General features: G+C 28.1%; 2 protein-coding genes across 2 annotated transcripts; one reads left to right on the top strand and one right to left on the bottom strand.

Moving 5' to 3' along the window:
- Nucleotides 1–722: 722 nt before the first annotated feature.
- On the top strand, nt 723–6,420 carry LOC111675350 (GPI ethanolamine phosphate transferase 3). The gene is made up of 6 exons (XM_023436098.2): nt 723–1,206; nt 1,274–1,917; nt 1,987–2,170; nt 3,808–5,419; nt 5,484–5,980; nt 6,035–6,420. The coding sequence occupies exons 1-6, from the start codon at nt 1,054–1,056 to the stop codon at nt 6,227–6,229; spliced, it is 3,285 nt and encodes a 1,094-aa protein (XP_023291866.2). The 5' UTR covers nt 723–1,053; the 3' UTR covers nt 6,230–6,420.
- A 309-nt stretch (nt 6,421–6,729) lies between these two features.
- On the bottom strand, nt 6,730–15,717 carry LOC111675351 (kelch domain-containing protein 10 homolog). Its single transcript, XM_023436099.2, has 3 exons — nt 14,848–15,717; nt 8,174–8,716; nt 6,730–8,082 (listed from the first exon to the last, which is right to left on the bottom strand). The coding sequence occupies exons 1-3, from the start codon at nt 15,682–15,684 to the stop codon at nt 7,735–7,737; spliced, it is 1,728 nt and encodes a 575-aa protein (XP_023291867.1). The 5' UTR covers nt 15,685–15,717; the 3' UTR covers nt 6,730–7,734.
- Nucleotides 15,718–19,870: the final 4,153 nt, after the last annotated feature.

The raw sequence follows: 19,870 nt of genomic DNA, 5'->3' as shown, positions 1-19,870 counted from the left end.
AATGTAATATTAATATCTGTATAAACCAATCTTAGCTTAAGACGCAGTAGTCATAGCTAAATTTAAGTTATCTTAAATTTTTAGTTACAAATTTAAGACAGCTAATAAATACATAAAAACGTAGTTTCTGAAACAAAAGTTTCTATGTGTGGACATTAAGGAAACTTCAAAAGAGAATTAAGAAACATTTTCTCAACGAAAGTTTCCTAGTGTGGACCAGGTCTAGGTACATATGTATGTATTCAAAAAAAATATAAAATATAGCCAATGGTAAAATAACAACATGACGAAGAACTGCCAAAACGAATTACGAATGTGGCGTAGTAATTCAACTTTATGTGAACTGGGTAAAATCAATTTCTAAAATAATAAACATTGCATTAAACTGGGTATATAAATTTCATATATATTAATATATATTGACATTAAACATGTATTCGCAGCAAGACATCTTTCTAATGATAATTTCAACTCAAACAAATCAACTAAATTATTTGGTTTTGGATATGTTAAAAATGGGAAATCGAAGGAAATTTGTATGAGTTCGAAATGATCGTCAACTGCAAATGTGAAAAGTCGACTTTTCATAAAATAAAACGATTGTTGACTACAAAAAAGTTAATTAAAAATAATTCTGGCAACTCTACAGAAAAGATTTTGACAGAACAATAAACCATTGACAAAAATTTAGTAGTCGTTTTTTGTTACTACCTTCTTAAAACGCTTTAGTATTTTGTTTTAATTATTTAGTCTACGTTAGTGTGCGGTGTATTTTTTTTCACAAATATAAATTCATTTGCTAAAAGACCCGTGAAAATTTCGAGATATTTTGGTTTACCTAAAATAAGGGTGTGAATGGATTAATGTTAATTTAAAAAAATAAATTTAAAATTGTATGCAGTATCTTATTCACAAAAATAAATTTTCATCAGTTTGGTGTGTTCCATGAATTCTGAAAAGAATTACTAGCAACACCTATTTGGTAATGCATTGTTTTAGATGCATTTGCTAGATACGAAGTACAAAATCATATAATTAAATCAAAGAATTAAAATGAAGTTTGCTATTAGTTTGGGATTGGTTATTTTGTGGTTGGCATATCTAATTAGTTCTGGTGTTTATTTATTTTCTCGAGGTTTTCTGTTGTCTCGCGTTTCGAAAACGGATGTGAGCAGTTGCCGGCACTTGTCTTTAGACCAGAATGACGTAAGTACTACACAGTTTATTTAATTTGGGTTTTACATGACATATTTGTTTTCATTGTTGTTAATAGGAATATTATCTCACTGAAGAGGTTGTTCAAGAAATATTTAAAGATGTAAACGCATCTGCAAATTTGTGTCTACCTCAAAAATCCAAAGTAATAATATTACTTATTGACGCATTAAAATATGAGTTTGGTGTTTACAATGATAATCTTAAGCAGCCTCTGCCATACGAAAATAAACTTACTGTGCTGCATGAACTTCTGGAGCATATGCCGGATCAGACAAGAGTAATGCGCTTCAAAGCTGATCCACCAACTACTACACTACAAAGACTTAAGGGTTTAACCACTGGAAGTTTACCCACATTTGTTGATATGGGTTCAAACTTTGCTTCTCCAGAAATAAATGAAGACAATATTATTGATCAAATGGTCAGAAATAATTTACCGATAGTCTTTTTAGGTGATAGCACATGGACGGATTTATATCCTCGGCGCTTTAAAAGATCGTATGCTTACCCTAGTTTTGATATATTCGATCTGGATACAGTTGACCGTAAAATACAAAAGCATTTGCCCAAAGAAATGCAAAAGAACGACTGGCAAGTATTAATTGCTCATTTTTTGGGAGTCGACCATTGCGGTCACAAATATGGACCACTTCATGAGGAGATGTCGCGTAAACTTAATGAAATGAATGACGTCATTAGGTATTTTTTAAGTTCATTGTAAAAAGTAACAATATTAAAAGTTTTAAAATTTCGGTAATGGTTTGGTAGAAATATTGTCGCTGAAATGGATGATAAAACAACCTTATTTGTAATGGGTGATCATGGAATGACAGCCTCTGGCGATCACGGTGGTGACACAGATGACGAAACCAATGCTCTTCTATTTGCTTACACCAAACAAGGAAATTTTTTCAAAAATGATTTTAATTCTGACAACACAACACTGCAGCAGGTATGTAAATAAACATAAGTATAATACATAGACTTACACTAGATAATGTACTTACGTATGATGTATACACTGATATAATTATCAATCTCTATTGTTTAACTTGATAAGATTAGATGTACGCAATTATTTAGTATTAAATATTATTATATTATGTAGTTGAGATCAAATTAGATTATAGTAAGGTGGATGACAAAATTGAAAAGACGATATATATTAAAAAAATAGTTTTAATAACCATTACATTTTGTACGATTACAAGTCAATATGTTTAATATAAAATCTAAAAAATAGGCATTTTCCCTCGTAAATGCAATGCAAATTAGCTTAAAATTGCAGCGACGAAGCTAAAGCACATAACTTTGAATATATAAGTATATTAAAATTTAGTGAAATTTTAGAAACTGTTAACAAAAATTTCTATTTCGGCTATTGAATAATAATATAAAGTAATTTAACATGATTATATAAGAATGTACGGAACTTTTATAAAAAAAAATAATAGTTTAACTCGTGAACGTATTTATATAAAATTTCATCGCATTTTTTAAAAAAAAAGACTCTAATTTTAAAACTCTTTCCTAAGGGGAACCTTTTATAGGGCCTAAGGTCAGTTATAGATCAGTCTTCATTAAATTGGGAATGTTAATAAATGTTAGCTTTTTTGTCGATTTTTTTAATATCATCGGTGTACTCTAATTTTTAAGTAAGATTTACGTTTGTATAAAAGTTTTTTATGACGAATGTCATAACCGTATATCACACATAAGAAACTTACGTGTGTCGCATTTCATCGCTTTATTCGCATTTTAAGCCAGTAATGAACGTTTAAGCCATTTTCTGAACAGGTCCTTAAATGGCTGGTAGTGTCAATTATGAACCGTTCCACATAAAAGTTTGTAGAAAGATTTCTGTTCGCGATTACCTCAATTTTGTCAAATTTTATTGCTATATTCTTATTTTTTAGTCAGTAAATTAATTTGCTTGAATGGACTAAATTTGGAAGCAAGATTTTGCCTCGCATAAAAGTTAAGGGCACTTCACATGATCACCATCCGTATAACAGAAAAGAAAATAAAAGTCGTATGATTTATATTTATATTTATATTTTTTGTGTTTACACGATTAGTATAAACAGAGGTGCTCAAACACATCCCAGCAAAAAAAGACGTGCAAAAAAAGTAGTAAATGCGTGGGTTCAACTGATAATAAACTGGTTCATATTTAGGGAAAAATGCATGATTTTAACACTAGCGTGTCATTGGCGAGCACGGGTTCGTATTTGGAATAATAGCACGTCATTAAAATGAGTGCATATAACCAATGAACATTCGATGATTCTTATGCAATTTTTCATTGGTGCACTATATTTATTTTAAAATGCATTATTGAAAGCATTATGAATTAATTTTTAATATTGGTTTTTAGTGTTATATTGTTAAAAATTATATATGATAAGACAAAAAAACATGTATAACTTATTTCGAATACTTTAAAATTCATATACAGTAAATTTATGTAATATTAGAAGATTTCAGATGAATACATGTAATATTAGAAGATTTCAGATGAATTTTTATCACTAAATCTTCTATAGAACTATATACATATGTAATTCTATTTTGTATTTATTTTAATAGATTGACTTCGTACCAACACTTGCCACCATTCTGGGAATACCAATACCGTACTCCAATTTAGGTTTAATAAATTTTAATATTGTTCCTGATATTCCTATTCCCCATTTGAGTAAAATGCAAACATTAATTTTACACGCCTGGCAAAATGCGCAACAGATTTATAAGTACTTTTTCAATTATGCTTTAGAAAACAAGCGAACTTTTAATTTGGATAAAATGGAAAGCTTGGAAACTGAATATATATTGTTAACACACAGAGTAAAAACAATATATAATGAAATAGCTTTTAAATCATTCGTTGGAGATTTGAACATAAATCTGAGACTAATACTGAATACTTGCCGTGAGATATGGGTTAAGTTTGATGCAACACAAATGTCACACGGACTCTTTGCCACATTTTTGCCAATATTTTTCTCATTCACACTGACCTATAATACACGATCAATGGATTTTTGTAAAATTTTCCAATTGAAAGAGGTGGGCTATACTTATCTCCTGAATTTAGCAGCAGGAGTATTTGGCTATCGTTACTATAAGAACTTTGGATTCAAAACGGAAGAGCATTCTATTATATTTTTTACCAGCGTTATAAGTACATTGATACTGGTATTCCATACAGTACAAAACTGGCCAATAATTACAGAAAATTTGTCAAAAGCAAAGCGATTTGGTAATTTCCCCTCACGTTTGATCTTAATCATATTAGTTTGCATATTTTTCTCGAACAGTTTCATTATTCAGGAAGGCAAAATACTGTCTTATCTACTGGTAGCTGTCATCTTGCTAATGGTTTACGAACTTATACAAAAGAGCGTCCGAGTAGACTTTAAAAATAAATTTAAATTCCAACAATTTTTAAAGTCCACTGCATTTAAGTTGTTTGTGGCCAGTTTCCTAGCTATAGCGCTAATCCGTTTTGCAACATCTCTGTTTCGTTGTCGCGAAGAACAAGGCAATTGTGCAGATTTCACCAACAATGGTAATTTAGGGGGATTCTCACTTAAGAAACCCTCCGGCGCAAAAACATATATACTGTCAGTAGTTATTATTGTCTTATATACAACGCTTAGTCGGATCTATCTTCGTTCTTGCGGAAGTTTGACTGGAAATTGTATTAATGTATTGTTGGCTCGTTATGGGCCCACAATAGCAAGTATTTGTGCTGGTGGACATATTCTCTTATCGAACAGTGCTATTAAGAACATACAGAGAACACATATTGATGCAATGGCGATAGTTATTTACTCACTTTTGATTATCCAAATTATCGTAGTTAACATATCACCCTTAATGGTGTATTTGTTACCACCCAAAAACTCTTCAAGGATTACAGTGAATAGTACTGAGAGTGTGGTACCCGAAATTTTCAAAAAAATGAAACGAATGTATGAAGGGGACAACCCGGAAGGAGGCAGTGAAATCCCCGTAGTCTATGGATTAACTACTGTATATTCATCAGTTATAATATCATTTGGAACATTTCTAGCTATGGTTTTAATTGTACTTTTGGAGCCACGCTCTTCAATGGGTATCGTTGCATGCATAGCTGTGGGAGCTATTATACTTTTAATCGATGCTATTTTGCGTTTTAGAACCGCAACAGATTTTGGTGAGTTGTTTTACTATGATAAATGCAGACAAATATAATAGTCATTATTTCTTTTATTTATTAGAAACCTGTGTACATCCTAGATTCACTGCTGTGGTTGCATGGTTTTTATTGGCTCATTTCTGCTTCTTCGCTACTTCCCATCAAACAACACTGTCGCAAATTGATTGGCGCGCTGCATTTGTAGGTCGAACTACCAACATTGGACAATCTAACATTATATCCGCTGTGTTAGTGATACTCAATACATTTTGTGGTCAAGTTTTGTTCTTCTGCATGTACGGTTTATTGTCTACTGAAACCTTTTCGATTTTTGCTCTTTTTCCAAATCTTATAAAAACTAATTTTAACCGCGAACAGCGTAAAATTGAGACTTCTGGAATAGGCCGACAATTCAATTCATCTGCATCTATCAATGAACGATCCCTAAGTGACATCTCAAACGATTGTGTTGGCTTTGACATGACTCGCGGTGAATTGACATTGTACGAGCAGGAGTATACATTTATTGGTACTGCTTTTAAATTGGCTATTCAATTTTATATTTTGCAAGGGATAAAGGTAAGTTTAATTCCTTAAATGTATACTTTAAACTAACATTGCTTTTCTTTTTAGGTGCTATGTTCCATGGTGGCGTGTACAATGCATTGTCGCCATTTAATGGTTTGGAAAATATTTGCTCCGCGTTTTATTTACGAAGGAATTGCTACTTTTGTTAGCATGCCTGCCATTTTAATAGGATTTTTACTTATTGTTCGCATTCATAAGGGAGTCGAAACTTTAATTTGTAAAATCAGTAAAATGAAATAAACTATTTATAATTTTATAATATTAACTTAGGCAAATTAATATTCTTTGTTTGGAACTAGTCCTTTCTATTAATTTATAAGGATTTTTTACATGTTAATCACTTATTTCTTTTAAGTTTTTTAATTTTTATTTAATTAATTTATTATATACAGAAATAAATAATTTATTAAAAGTTTTTTTAAATAAACAAATCAACGTATACAATTAAAATCACAATTTATGACGAAACATAAACTATGTTGAACATAGGTAAAGGTAATGGTGAAAATTTTTTAATTCCATTCTTAAAGGATTTTCTAAAATTTTATAAGTTTGTCTTTCATTTTATTAATAAAATGTTAAGTTTAAAAGAATTGTATAACATAACATAAACAACCTCTCTTAACTCTTAACTTTAAAAAATTAATAAAATGATTGAAAAATTTGATTTCCTTTGGCGTGTTTATATGAAATAATAACCAGGTTTTATTTCTATTAAATTATTTTATTTAAAACAAAAATTTATTTTGGTATTTATTAATGTGTAATAGGTAATATTAATATCTATTAAAGAAACTCAAACAATATAAGCATATTATAAGATTTTTTAATCATTATTCTTAGGCACAGCAATGATTTTTTATACCGAATTGATTCTAATGATGAATTCTTAAAAGCAATGTAAATATACAGAATTTAATTGCTTTTATATAAATAAATATAATATTTGTTATCATATTATTATTTGGTTCTTGTCATTTTGAATAAGAACACAACTGTATTAAACAAATTACTAGTCTATTTCAGTACAAGGAACATTTTGCAATTTCTGCATCCACGAAATGCTTAACTAAAAATTTGACTTGTACTGAAACAAAGTTGATTTATTATTAGTTCAAGAAAACTGGGTAGACTTATTTTGAAACTATGTATGTATTTGTAATATCACTTAATTTGCATAGAAAATTAATGCAATATGTACCTAATGATGAATTAATATTCCTGCAGTAATCAAGTTGAACAATTTTTGTAGTTATTGTTTAAAAGAAATATAATTAAATTAGCAAAATAAATTCATCTCATTTATATTAACAAATATTTAAAACGCGCAAAAACGCTCTAACTACTAAGAGTGTATACAAATCTTTTATATAATTTAGAAAGAAGAAATATAAAAATATGTATGTATGTTCGCATGTGTGTGTTATTAAATATGTAGTGTTTTGTAAACCATACAAAATCCATTTAAAGAATATTTTTAAAACTATTCGTTTTAACTTTCTATGCTAACAAATCCATCGATTTAATTAGTGTGTAAATAATTAAAAAAATAGTAATCGTAATTTATTATAAAACAGATGGCAAACGACCCATAAACAACTTCAAACAAAATTTAAAATACTAATCAATTCACGTATGTGAAAAATCTACTCGATGTGAGAACGCATTCTTTTAGATATAGCACTAATTAATGAGGATGGCGATGGCGATGGTTCTTCCGACTCATCCGACATATGTTTTCGCATTCATTGTTGAAGAGGTGGTAAACGATTTAATAAACGGTCTGGTATACCAGCCCGAAGTAAAGTACTGCGATCGAAATAATGTAGATTAGAGTTGTAATAAGTAATGGCATCCCAACAAATTTCACTAAGCTTTGGTATTGTCATCCACATTTTAAAGAGATCATTACGACGGCATATGTCTTTCTCGCTGTATTCTATACCGCCAAAAATGTACATACAACCATTACCAGCATGTGCTGCGGAATGGAAATAAAGTGGACGTGGAAGGGAGGCGCTATGTATTTTATACCATTGTTTAGTACGAAGGTTTAGTTTCCATATATCATTAAAGTATGTAGTAAAATCTCCCTAAAGTAGAATATATCCATTTATTATTATTATTATTATTATTGTTATTATTATTTATATTACTTTTTCGATTCTATATATATACACATACCTGTAAGCCGCCAGTAATGAAAGCCTCTATATCACCATTCGACAATGTATGTTGTACGCAGGATAGACACTTTCGAGCCTTTGGATAGCCCGGGTCTTCCGATGTTGAAGCACTCCGATCTGGCAATGTTTCAAAATAATCCCACCGATTGGTTTCCAAATTAAAAGCAGGTATACGTTGCAAGTCATAAACGGTGTGTGCAGTCCCACCACCTAACACGTAAATATGACAGCCATCGTAAACAACTTCATGTCTATATCGGCCTTCAGGATCATCCCGCATTTCGGGTCGACATATATATACATTTTCCCAGACTTTAGTTATTAAGTTAAGACGATAGACATCACATGAATAGTCGAAACCTGTTGTTCCACCAATTGTATACAGAAAATCCTTATGTATCACTATTCCTGGGCCATACTGAGCAGCAGGTAAATCACCAGTTACTTTTAGAAGCATAACCTGTGGATTTTCTCCAGTTGTATAAACATAGCAGTCATTTGAGCATGTTTCTCCAAATGGGTATCCAGAACCACCATGTGACTATAAACAAACGAAACATGGGAAAAAGGCAATTTTAGGATTAACAAATGTGTATTTCGGTTGGTATAAAGCTATTTTTTATAACTCAAAAATCTTAGTTTTAATTTAAGATTAATCTTAGTTTTAATTAATTTAAAATAAACTTCTATACAATTTTCTAGTCATTTAATTATTCTTCAAATCCCTATTTTTTATTAATTTTATATATTTTATTAGATTAATCTAGTACAATTGTTAATGTGTGTACAACTATAATTTAAATACACATATACATTTTAACATATCCTTATTTGAGCAGCTAGATAAAATTATCCAAGTATTTATTAATATCTGATTGTAATAATAAAAGTCTCATAATTCAATTGGAAGCGAATTCCAAAAACTTGATAGAACATAATTAAAAAATCTCTCGAATGAGGAATTTGATTGAAATTTCGGAATAAACTGATTTTATCGGTGTCATAACTTTTTATCTAGAAATCAAAAATTTTGGCTAAAATGTGTCTTGTAAAACATCCGCAGACATTTAAACAATTTATTATATTTTGAATTTTTTATTAATTTTTTTCCTAATTACTATGTATATTAGGCTTCGTTTCAAAAAATAAAATGTTTCCCGTTTTTGTGATATCACAACTTTTTAGAAGGTTTTTGTATCAGTGAATACTATGCTGTAATAATTTTTTTCAAAATTCCAACTCCTTCTTCTGCATATCTGAGGCGGAAACCACTGATTTTGAGCGACATTTTTTACAGAGCAGAAACTGTAGAATTTATAGGAAATCATGCTCTAATAATTGATTTTATAGGAAAAATCGATAAGAACGAGCTTAATTTCACACTGCTTCAAAAGTGCATTTAGTATTATCCAAAGATGCACTTTTTTCAAAAAATATTTCAAAAAAATGTGTCTTGTGCATAATCAAAGTATGCTTTTTGCAGAGACAAATGATTCAAAATCAAAAATTTTAATTAACCCTTTAGATGTGATGTGACTTTAAATTTTGAGATTTTAAACTTTACAACGCTATATTTCGAAAACCACGAAAGTTATAAGGCCCAAAATTTGTCATTATACATGTTATACATGGAACATTAATTGGATGGAGTTTTATTAAATTCAGAGATGATGAAAACACCATTGTTTGATGGGAAATTATTAAACCACAAGCCAACATTATAAACATCATAACTTCTAAAAGGATTACAATAACTTAAAAATTTTAACACTATTTTTTAAGGGCATTGAATATTATATTTACGAATGATAAAATCAGGTCTTGAATTTTTATACCCTACACCACTTTAGTGGGGAGGGTATATTGGGTTTGTGCTGATGTTTGTAACGCACAATAATATTGGTCCTATAACCACCTTAAAGTATACCAATCGGCTTAGAATCATTTTCTGAGTCGATTTAGCGATGTCCTTCCGTCTGTCCGTCCATGTAAACCTTGTAATCAAACTACAGGTCGCAATTTTTAAGATAATTCAATGAAATTTGGTACATAATCTTATATTGTCCCAGGGACGAAGCCTATTGAAAATGGTTAAGATCGGTCTATTATTTCACCTAGCCCCCATACAACTGAACCCCAAATAGGGCTTGTAAACCTTGTAATCAAACTACAGATCGCAATTTTGGAGATAATTCAATGAAATTTGGCACTCGATCTTCTATTGTACTAGAGACGAAGCCTGTTGCAAATGGTTAACATCGGTCCATTATTTAACCTAGCCCCCATACAACTGAACCCGCCGAATAGGGCATTTAAGTCCATAATTGTGTTTAATACACTCGTATCTGGACAAAAACCTGCCAAACCAAGTTTTATACTAGCCTTGATGACTTAGAAACGATAAAGTTTAATAATTGCTTAAATTTTATATATAACCTTAAATATATTTTTTTACAGACATCGAATATGTGAAATAACATATTTACTCTCCCTTGGAATAAGCCGTGACGTGGCGTGAGGGCTTAAGTACTTCTTAATTTTAAAATATTTAATTAAAAACTTAGAAGGAAACTAATTATTCCGCGAAATACACTGTGGTGTAGGGTATTATATGGTCGGGCTTGACCGACTATAACATTCTTACTTGTTTTTAATTGCATTTTTTTCTTTTGCTCTTATTTATAGTGCATCTAAATTCTGTCAATTTAAGTTTATAAATCTTAAATTTTCCTGTAGAATAGTATGCTAAAGTCAGATTTGAAATATGTACAGCAGTTTTCGGTCTATAAAAAAATCGGTATTTTGGCCGCAGATATGCAGATGAAGGAGTTGAAATTTAAAAAAAATAATTACGCCAATATTAGCGCTGTTCCAAAAACTGCCATAAAAACTATATCACAATTTCAAAAATATTGCGTGAAGCCTAATGTATATATATTTTTTTTTGAAACAACACGTAAATATCTTTTATCTGATGAAAAGAAAAGCCAAATTTAAGTTATAATTTGTGTGATTTAACTCATATATTGATGTGGCCGGCCTAAACTCAACCCCAATCTATGGAAAACAGTAGTTCGCGCAATATAGACACCTGCAAAATCGATTTTTAGGATCACGTCGTCAAGTAGCAATATAAAGTAAAAAATTCCCAACAAGTTCAGACTGTTTTTGTTACTATAATACCAAACATTCGATTGTTTTGTTAGTAGCATAAAACCAAATACTTTTACAAAATAAACCATATTAGAAGATGAAACAAATTAAAAAAAATAATAATAAAAAAGCTTAAATATTATATTTAAAAATTATAAAAAAACACAATTTTTAAAAAAGCTCGAAGAAGTGAAAATATATTTTTTATTTGTATTCATTAATTTTGTTTGATAAAATACGTATTAAATTTTATGAAAATACATTACGGTGAAGGTAATAGCTTGATTTGATGATTAATGATAATAAATAACAAACATAATCACGATTTTGCTTTCCACTTTTCAAATAATACCTACATAATAAAATGCAAATCAAAATTTTAAAATTTTGGGAAATGCAATGTAACGTTTTTGGTATACAGAGGAAGTCACTAAGTATAAAAAACAAAGCAAAACAATAACTTGTTTTGTTTGTTTTGATTTGAAACTTTATGATTTTACACATTCATACAATATACGTACATATCATACATTCGTATGTATTTATATAATATGTTGTATGTATCAATATGTATGTTTGGTTAGCAGCTGTTTAGATAATGTCGTATGTCGATGATGGAGTCAATGTGTGTATGTATAACGCAATGTGAACGCTTTCGTCATAACTACGTAGTTAGGGTTCGTTTATTATTATGTTTTGGTTGGACCATTTTTTGTTTAGAATATAATAACAAAGCGTATAAAAAAGGTATGTTGTTCATGTTCATGCATATAACATCACAAAACTTTGTAAAACTACGCGCCACAATTTATAGAAAAAATAGAGAAAAAAATATACAAATTTATATAGACAGTGCACATATTTCCAATAATATCATAAACATATACATTTTCAAATATTCGTTAGTAAATGTAAGTTCGTTAAATTTGAAGTTCTTTTAAAAGAACATAGATTGCTATTCGTCGTATAATAATTATATTTAAATACGTATTTAGTATTTAATTAATTCTTATTAAATTATTAATAAAAAATAAAACTTGTCAATTGGCCATAATCAGTTACAAATATTTTACAATTAATTCTACCAAATACTAAAAGATAGCAATTGGCTAAATAAGGGAAACTTACGAAAATTCGGCAAAGAAAAACAATCTTCACCAGCGTCAAGTTACTACATGCCAATAATAGCAATTTCAACTTTCTGCGTTTTAAATACATTCCTATATTCTAATTCATATATTCTAAGCTTCAAAAATTTCATCAATTCACTCATGTAACTCGCTATAGGAACTGTAATATTTCACAGTGATTTGGTATGATTTAAGCATTTTAAGGAAACGTGAATTTTATACAACTAAATTTTAAAAATAACATATAATTCATTAGATGTTTGTATTTAATACTTATTGAATTTAGTAATATTAAGTTCATTTTAACATCTGGCTTAATAAGGGAGGAAAACATTCAATTTGATGGCTGCTTATCGAATTTTAAAATATAATGGGGATTTTTGCTCTTAATAAATATTAATGTTATTATTCGTCACCACTTGCACCTCTGATTAAAAAACAACACTGTCATGTAAATTTTTGCTGGTAATTTTTAATTAACTTAAATATTAATTCAAAATATCTTTATTAATAAGGAAAATTCGGATGAGAATCATTAGAATGTTCATATTAATAATATTAATTATTATTCTTCATAATATTAATATTCATTAATGTTCATAATGTCGAACTATTTTTTCAAATATGAACCCATGCTCGCCTATTAACCAGTTTATTATCAGTGGAACAGGTGCATTTACTACTTTTTGCACGTATTTTTTGTTGGGATAATACCTAGATGTATAAACATTAGAGATGGCCAAATATAAATCGATTGAAAAGTAAGTAATAAGACATTCTTTATTTTCTTCAAAAATGTGTCATTAATATTATATTTTCTTAATATTTCCACCAAGTCTTATCTTCTAGAGAAAATTACCTTTTCAAGTATAAAATATCGAGCGATAAATAACAAAGCTATCTATTAAAAAAATTATGGTCTTTTTTATTTTCAAAAGGGGAGTTTGTTTGTGGGCTAGGGTCAAAAAAGGTTACAACTTTATAAAGATACCAGTACATTTGACATAGTTATTATCCAAATTGGGAGTTCCGCAACCATTTTCAGTAGTGCATAATAATATGTTTGTAGTTCAATAGAAAATTGTATTTACTTATACTAGATCGACTCACAAAAATGGTGCTTGAGTAACGTTTTATTGAAATTTGTACACAGCTTTAAAATATCTTTTTTTTAGGCACTTAGAAAAGGAATTGTTAATTACTTTTTAAATTGTCCTTTTTTTAACAAAATATAAATTTGGTATAATTTCAAAGATTTTTTAAAATTTCTAAAATTGTGTTTATTAATTTTAGTGAAAAATCTTAAAATACAAAATTGTTTAGAATAAAATTCTAACGGTTATTTATTTTTTATACATACACCATTTTTTAACCCTTTCAAAAACTGTAATTAAAAAAAATCATTTTGTATTAATCTACATTTCTGAACATGATCCAGCTCTCCGCACTTAAAATATTTTAGGAATGATCATAAAATAAAGCAAGGTAAATTTAAAAAAAAAAGTCATCTTTGAGTAAATGTACTCACATTATTTCCATACAAATTTAAAAATGTATAAGTTTTTTTAACATTTATTGTGATCAAGAAATAAAAATATAAATTTTGAAATTTGTTTGAAAATGATATATATTATTTTACTAAAAGTTGATTTACTTAAGATCCCCTCATTGATACATTTTTGAATTTTTATAATTTATTGAGAACACTATGCTTTTTCGGGCAAATAATAGAGAATATGAAAGATATATTAAATAAAAGACATTGGCTTTTATTTAATACTTGTTGAATACATATTTAAAATGTGAACTTTAAACCTTGGAGAACTTAAACTTCGAATTTATACCGTGTGAACTAAGTTTCATCAAAATCGGGTAGGGTACCTGTTCGAAATTTTTTGTAATATCCCAATAACGATAAAAATAATGCAAATTAAAAAAAGTATAATAATGTTGTCTTATATTTAAATAAAATTTAATAAAGGACATAATTAAAAATCCTTAAAATAAACGGTTTCTTGTCTGTACGTACGTATGGCGAATAAAATTAAAAAATAAACTTGAAATAAATTATTAAATTTACATTGATATCTGGATAACCTACGTATTTATGATTTTCAGATCCTTATTAAGAATTACATAATCTACATTTTCGACAAAAGCATAGTATTTTATTATGCCTTTGTTATCCTTCGCACTTTTACAGAATCTCTTCTAAATTATATTTCTTACCTCATCTGAATTTTTTTCAATTATCTTATTCTTATTCAAGTTTATTTTCTTATCGAATAAAAAAAGTCTATAAATGTTGGCATTTTAATCACCATAATACTTATTGCATCAATAACCCTTATAATTATATAACGATTACTATAATTAAAATTGTACTTACAATCAAAACATTATTATAAATGGCAAGAGCATTTGAAGCTAGTTCTTTTGGCATATCACAATTATCGCCATTTTGTAGGAGCTTCCAACGGTTTGTAGCAAAGTTATAAGCCCACAATTCTTGAAACAACATACATGAACCGCGACGCATGGCATTTGTCCTTGTCTTTGGATTATAACCACCCAACGAATAAAGATGAGATTCAGAAGCAATTATGCGATGTCCACTGCGTGCTATCGGATACGCCCATGAGTCGTGTCGATTTTTATAAAGGCATTGTGTAAGTCGTAATGGTTGAAAAGAGTATGTAGGTTTTTTTAGTTCTTGTTGCCGTTTCATAAACATTTTATGCATACGCCTAAAATTGCGAACATTATATTCTGGATCCATATCTGATATGTCATAATCATCCGATGAACAACTTTCTTGATCCATTATTTCTTCTAATTCATCATAATTACTAATATCATCTTCCTCATCATCGTCGTCGTCATCATCAGCTACATTATTGCCTTCCTCATCGTCACTCTCATTTGAACTGTCATCAACAATATCCATTCCAACATATTCCACGTTCGCACCTATTTCCTCTAATGCTAGGTTTTGTAATGGTTCATACTGATGCTGTTGGGCTACTATTCCAGCATTGTGTTCTAGTAAAATCTCTTGTTCTTGTTGCTCCTCCCCTTGCATATGACCTTCGTCCTGATCCATTTTGATTTTATTAATAAAGCCTCTAAAATATTTAAATGTTTGCTGTATAAATTTATTATTAAATATTTTAAAATTATTTAACAAATTCAGCATGAAAATAATTGCTAGATTTAATGTTTTCATAACAATTGATTAACCAAATGCACTCAAATACACACGCACAATATTTCAAACAAAGAATCGCCCAAATAATAGAAAAAAAAAACTTATTTTGAAATTTCTAAAAGTGCCTTTAAAAATTTTTATAAAAAGCTGAATTTAAATAATTAATATTGGCTTCTTTGTCGACTGTTTTTTTTTTCTTTTTTTATTTTCTCTTTTAGTAATTTTTCTTAAAACGTATAAAAATCGACCAGCTGATAGTCTATGAACGTATCGTATGGGGGCTGTCATTTTGACATTATATCTTTACCTTATTTGCCTTGGTTAGCGTTATTGTTGTATTTATTGGATTCTCCCAAACACGTTTCTAGTTTTACAAATTTATTTCTCTTGCAATGATAATAATAAAAATAGAAACTATTGACAATGTCTTTGATAATTTATCTCCACGTCGTTCAACTCAATGACCTTCATAATTTAGCACTTGATTCTTTTAACTCTTGTATTAATTAGCACCAATTATCATTATTTTTATAAAATTTCCAAAAAGAAAAACTAGTATTAAAATTAATTGAAAAATTCTCAAAGTAAATTTTGTTTTTTCTGTAAACAAAGCAAAACACGTCACTTGTCTATTACAGCTGAAAATAAAGTGAAATGGAGAAAACAAAAAATACGAATGAATAATAAGAAAATATCACACAAAGAACTTTCCTCGTCCGAATAGGGTTTTATATGTCGTGTTTCAAATAATCGAACAATCGACTCTTGTCAAAAAGTCGGTAAGTCGACTATCTTGTAGAAAAAAATGAGGAAAAGTTGATTTAATATATATATAAATAATATGGGCATTTCCACCGAAAAGTCCACCGTGGCTCAAAAACTAAAGGTCATAAAAAATAAAATTTCAACTAATATTTTTATAAAAAAAGATTCAAATTTTATTATATTAAAGATTCCAAAGCTTTTCACGATGATGAGAAATCGGAGTTAAAAGTTACAATAATATTTCAGGCATATTTTTCTACCTTTAGTAGCATTTGCTTTTAATAGTTTTTATTATTTTAAAGGCTAATATTTAAATGGACTTTTATCGGAAAACAATAATAGTTATCTTAAAACATACAAATATAAAAAGATAAAGATACATTCAGAAGTATTCAAAACTTTGAATCTAAATCAAGTTTAGTATATGGAAATCAATTTAAAAGAAAAAAATAATTCTAAGCGGGGTTATTTTTTATAGAATTTCAAAGTCTGTCACGTCACATTACATAAATTTTCTCAAGTGCAACCTTCGAATTGTGAAATATTGTTATTTAAAAAGTTGTGATATTTATCTGAAAATACCAAGCATCTCGTAAACAAATATCATTTTATTTAAATAATGGCATAATTGGTATGTATACAAATATGTTATTTATGAAAAAAATTGTTTCTATTAAATGTTAACATATTAAACAATATTGTTTTATATTTCAAACATTTCTTAACAAAAAAATAAAAATATATTTAAAATATTTTAAGTCAAGGCTTCTACATATTGTTTGATAAAATAAAAATAAAATTATTCATACAATTTAGGAACTTATTCTTAAATATTATTAACAGTTCATAACATTTATGTTGATACTTTTTTCTGTGTTATCATGTAGATAATGAGATTAATTAAAAAAAATCTGTTCCGGAACGCTTTCTACAACAAAACCCATATGAGGTATTTACCCGTCCGGCGGCTACTACATTATGGCCAAATATTGAAAATTACTCCGCCGGAGTAGAATTTTCTATTCGCAACAAATATTCATTCATTTATAATATAATATTTTCATGAATATGTACTTCTTTCACATAAAATTAAGTATTACTTAAGGCACTTACTTAAATTTTGCAAATTAAGCTGCCGGAATAGAATTTTTCGTTTGAAACAAACATTATTCAATTCAGAATATATTTTCCTTACAAATTTTATTTTTTATTATAATATAAACATTTTACAAAAATTTTTCATCAAATGAATTCGCCGTACTTATGGTTTTTGACATTTATGAAAACCAAAAGCAAAAACAAAATACATGGGAAATGTTGTCTGAGTTCGCCTTGGAATATATTTTCGCCAGATGTCATTGTGTTGTAAAATATGTTTAGAATTTTGTATGTTAATTTTTTTATTTATTATTATGTTGTGAATAAAATTTATATACATAATGGTGATGACATTTTGAAAAACACAGCATTCCTTGGAATGAATTTTGAAAATATATTTGTGTGAAAAACTTGTAGGTGTAACTGCGGGCGTAATTTTTAGGCATTATTGCTCATACTTAAGTATTAAAATAATGTAAGTATAATATAAAATTATATTTTCAAATAGCTACATTTTCTGCCACTAGATGTCGCTAATGTACATTTGAAACGATAAATAATTATATGAAGTATTTTCTTTATTATACCACCATTATGGTGAGTTGAACAAAATTGTAAGGAATTATTATACAAGTATAGGAACCCAAACTACGTAATTTTATTAAAGGTATTTTCAGACTACAATACTGAGTATTAATACATTTCAAAATAAAAATATTATAGAATTTGGTCGGTATATCAAAAAATCTGTAAGAAAAATACATAAATATTTCGGACATACTCTTTATCAATTCTTACCTTTATAAATTCAACTGTGTTCTTAAATTTTTCGTTTATGTTTAATTTATTTTACTTGCCTGTTTATTTTTTTCAGATGAAAATTGTTTCTAACGTTTCTTTTTTTAATTACAACTTTGATACATATGAAAAATTAGAAATTTTTGAAATTTTTCAAAAACTTTAAAATACGGTCGGTATGTCATAAAAATCAGAAGTATTTTTTGTCATAATCAATCCAATTGTATTTAGACTACGAAATTGTATTATACTACATGATTTTCTGACAAGTATTAATATTCAGTATTGTAGTCTGAAAATACCTTAAAGAGCATAAAAACCTTCCATTATAAGTTCAATGCTCCATCTGCGATGAAAAATCATAAAAAAATATTGGGTAGTTAAAAAACATATTTTTTATGATTTCGGTTCTTCAAATAATTTCCGAACTTTTGGATAAGAAAATGCAGTTATAAAATGTATCATTAAAATATTTTTTTAAATTGAACAAGTTAGGAGGATACATTCGACTTTGCCGAATTTTAAATACCGTCCTAGGTGGACGGTATTTAAATGATTTCGTTAATTATGCTGGATATATTCAATATAATTGTTAAATTGACTCCTTGAACTATGATATGGAATAAAACTATGATGTTTGTTCAGTGGTGTGTGTGTAAAACATTTATGGAAATTGAGAACTTTTCTAAAGGGTTTTAAATTTATTGGTGAATAGCATAAATCAAATTACAAGGAGAAATTTAAATATTTTGTGTGCAGACAATAATTATTTGCTTATATTGATAATAATTAAGTCAAAACATATTCGGTGTAATTAATGAAATTCCAAATAGCCATAGATGATGAAAAGTATGCAAATATTTAATTATATTTATTTGCAGAATGTAACTTCAAGATACAGATTAACTTATGGAGATAACAATCTTGCCGCGATGAGGTGGCTTAGTGTTGGCACTATCCCGTTACACTACTATCAAACTTATTAATTAATTAACAAAATAGAACAAAAATTTATTTATTTACATTTTTTATATATATTGTTTTTCTTTAAATAAAATGAATTTAACAAACAAATAACGAAACAACGAACTTTCTTCAAAAGTGAAAAAATACAATTTGGCCACTGATGGCCTCTAAGTGACCATATCCCAAAGATACTCTATAATCTTCTCAAATAACATCTCATTTTCACCAAATAAGGATATGATTTTTGCAAATTGCAATTGAAAAATACTTAACACTCTTCCTTTTAACAATAAAACAATAAATTCCAAAAATAATTAAAAAATAATTTGAAAAACCCAATGAAATTAACCGGAATTCTCAATATGCAAAATACTTTATTGACACGAAAAAAATAATAAAATGCAACAACAAATGCACCAAAATTTGTATTTTAATATTTTTTCTAATTTTTCCCATTTTACACAAATTCTATTTTTAATTGGAAAACATATATATACTTTTTACCTGTTTTTCCGAATTTTATTTACGAACAAATATATTTTTTTTTAATATATCTCAAAAATAAGTAAATTTGTTT

Source organism: Lucilia cuprina, chromosome 6 (genome assembly GCF_022045245.1).
Source record: "Lucilia cuprina isolate Lc7/37 chromosome 6, ASM2204524v1, whole genome shotgun sequence".
NCBI lineage: Eukaryota > Metazoa > Arthropoda > Insecta > Diptera > Calliphoridae > Lucilia > Lucilia cuprina.
Note: the sequence above shows the minus strand (reverse complement) of the source record. Positions and strands in the feature narration are given on the sequence as shown.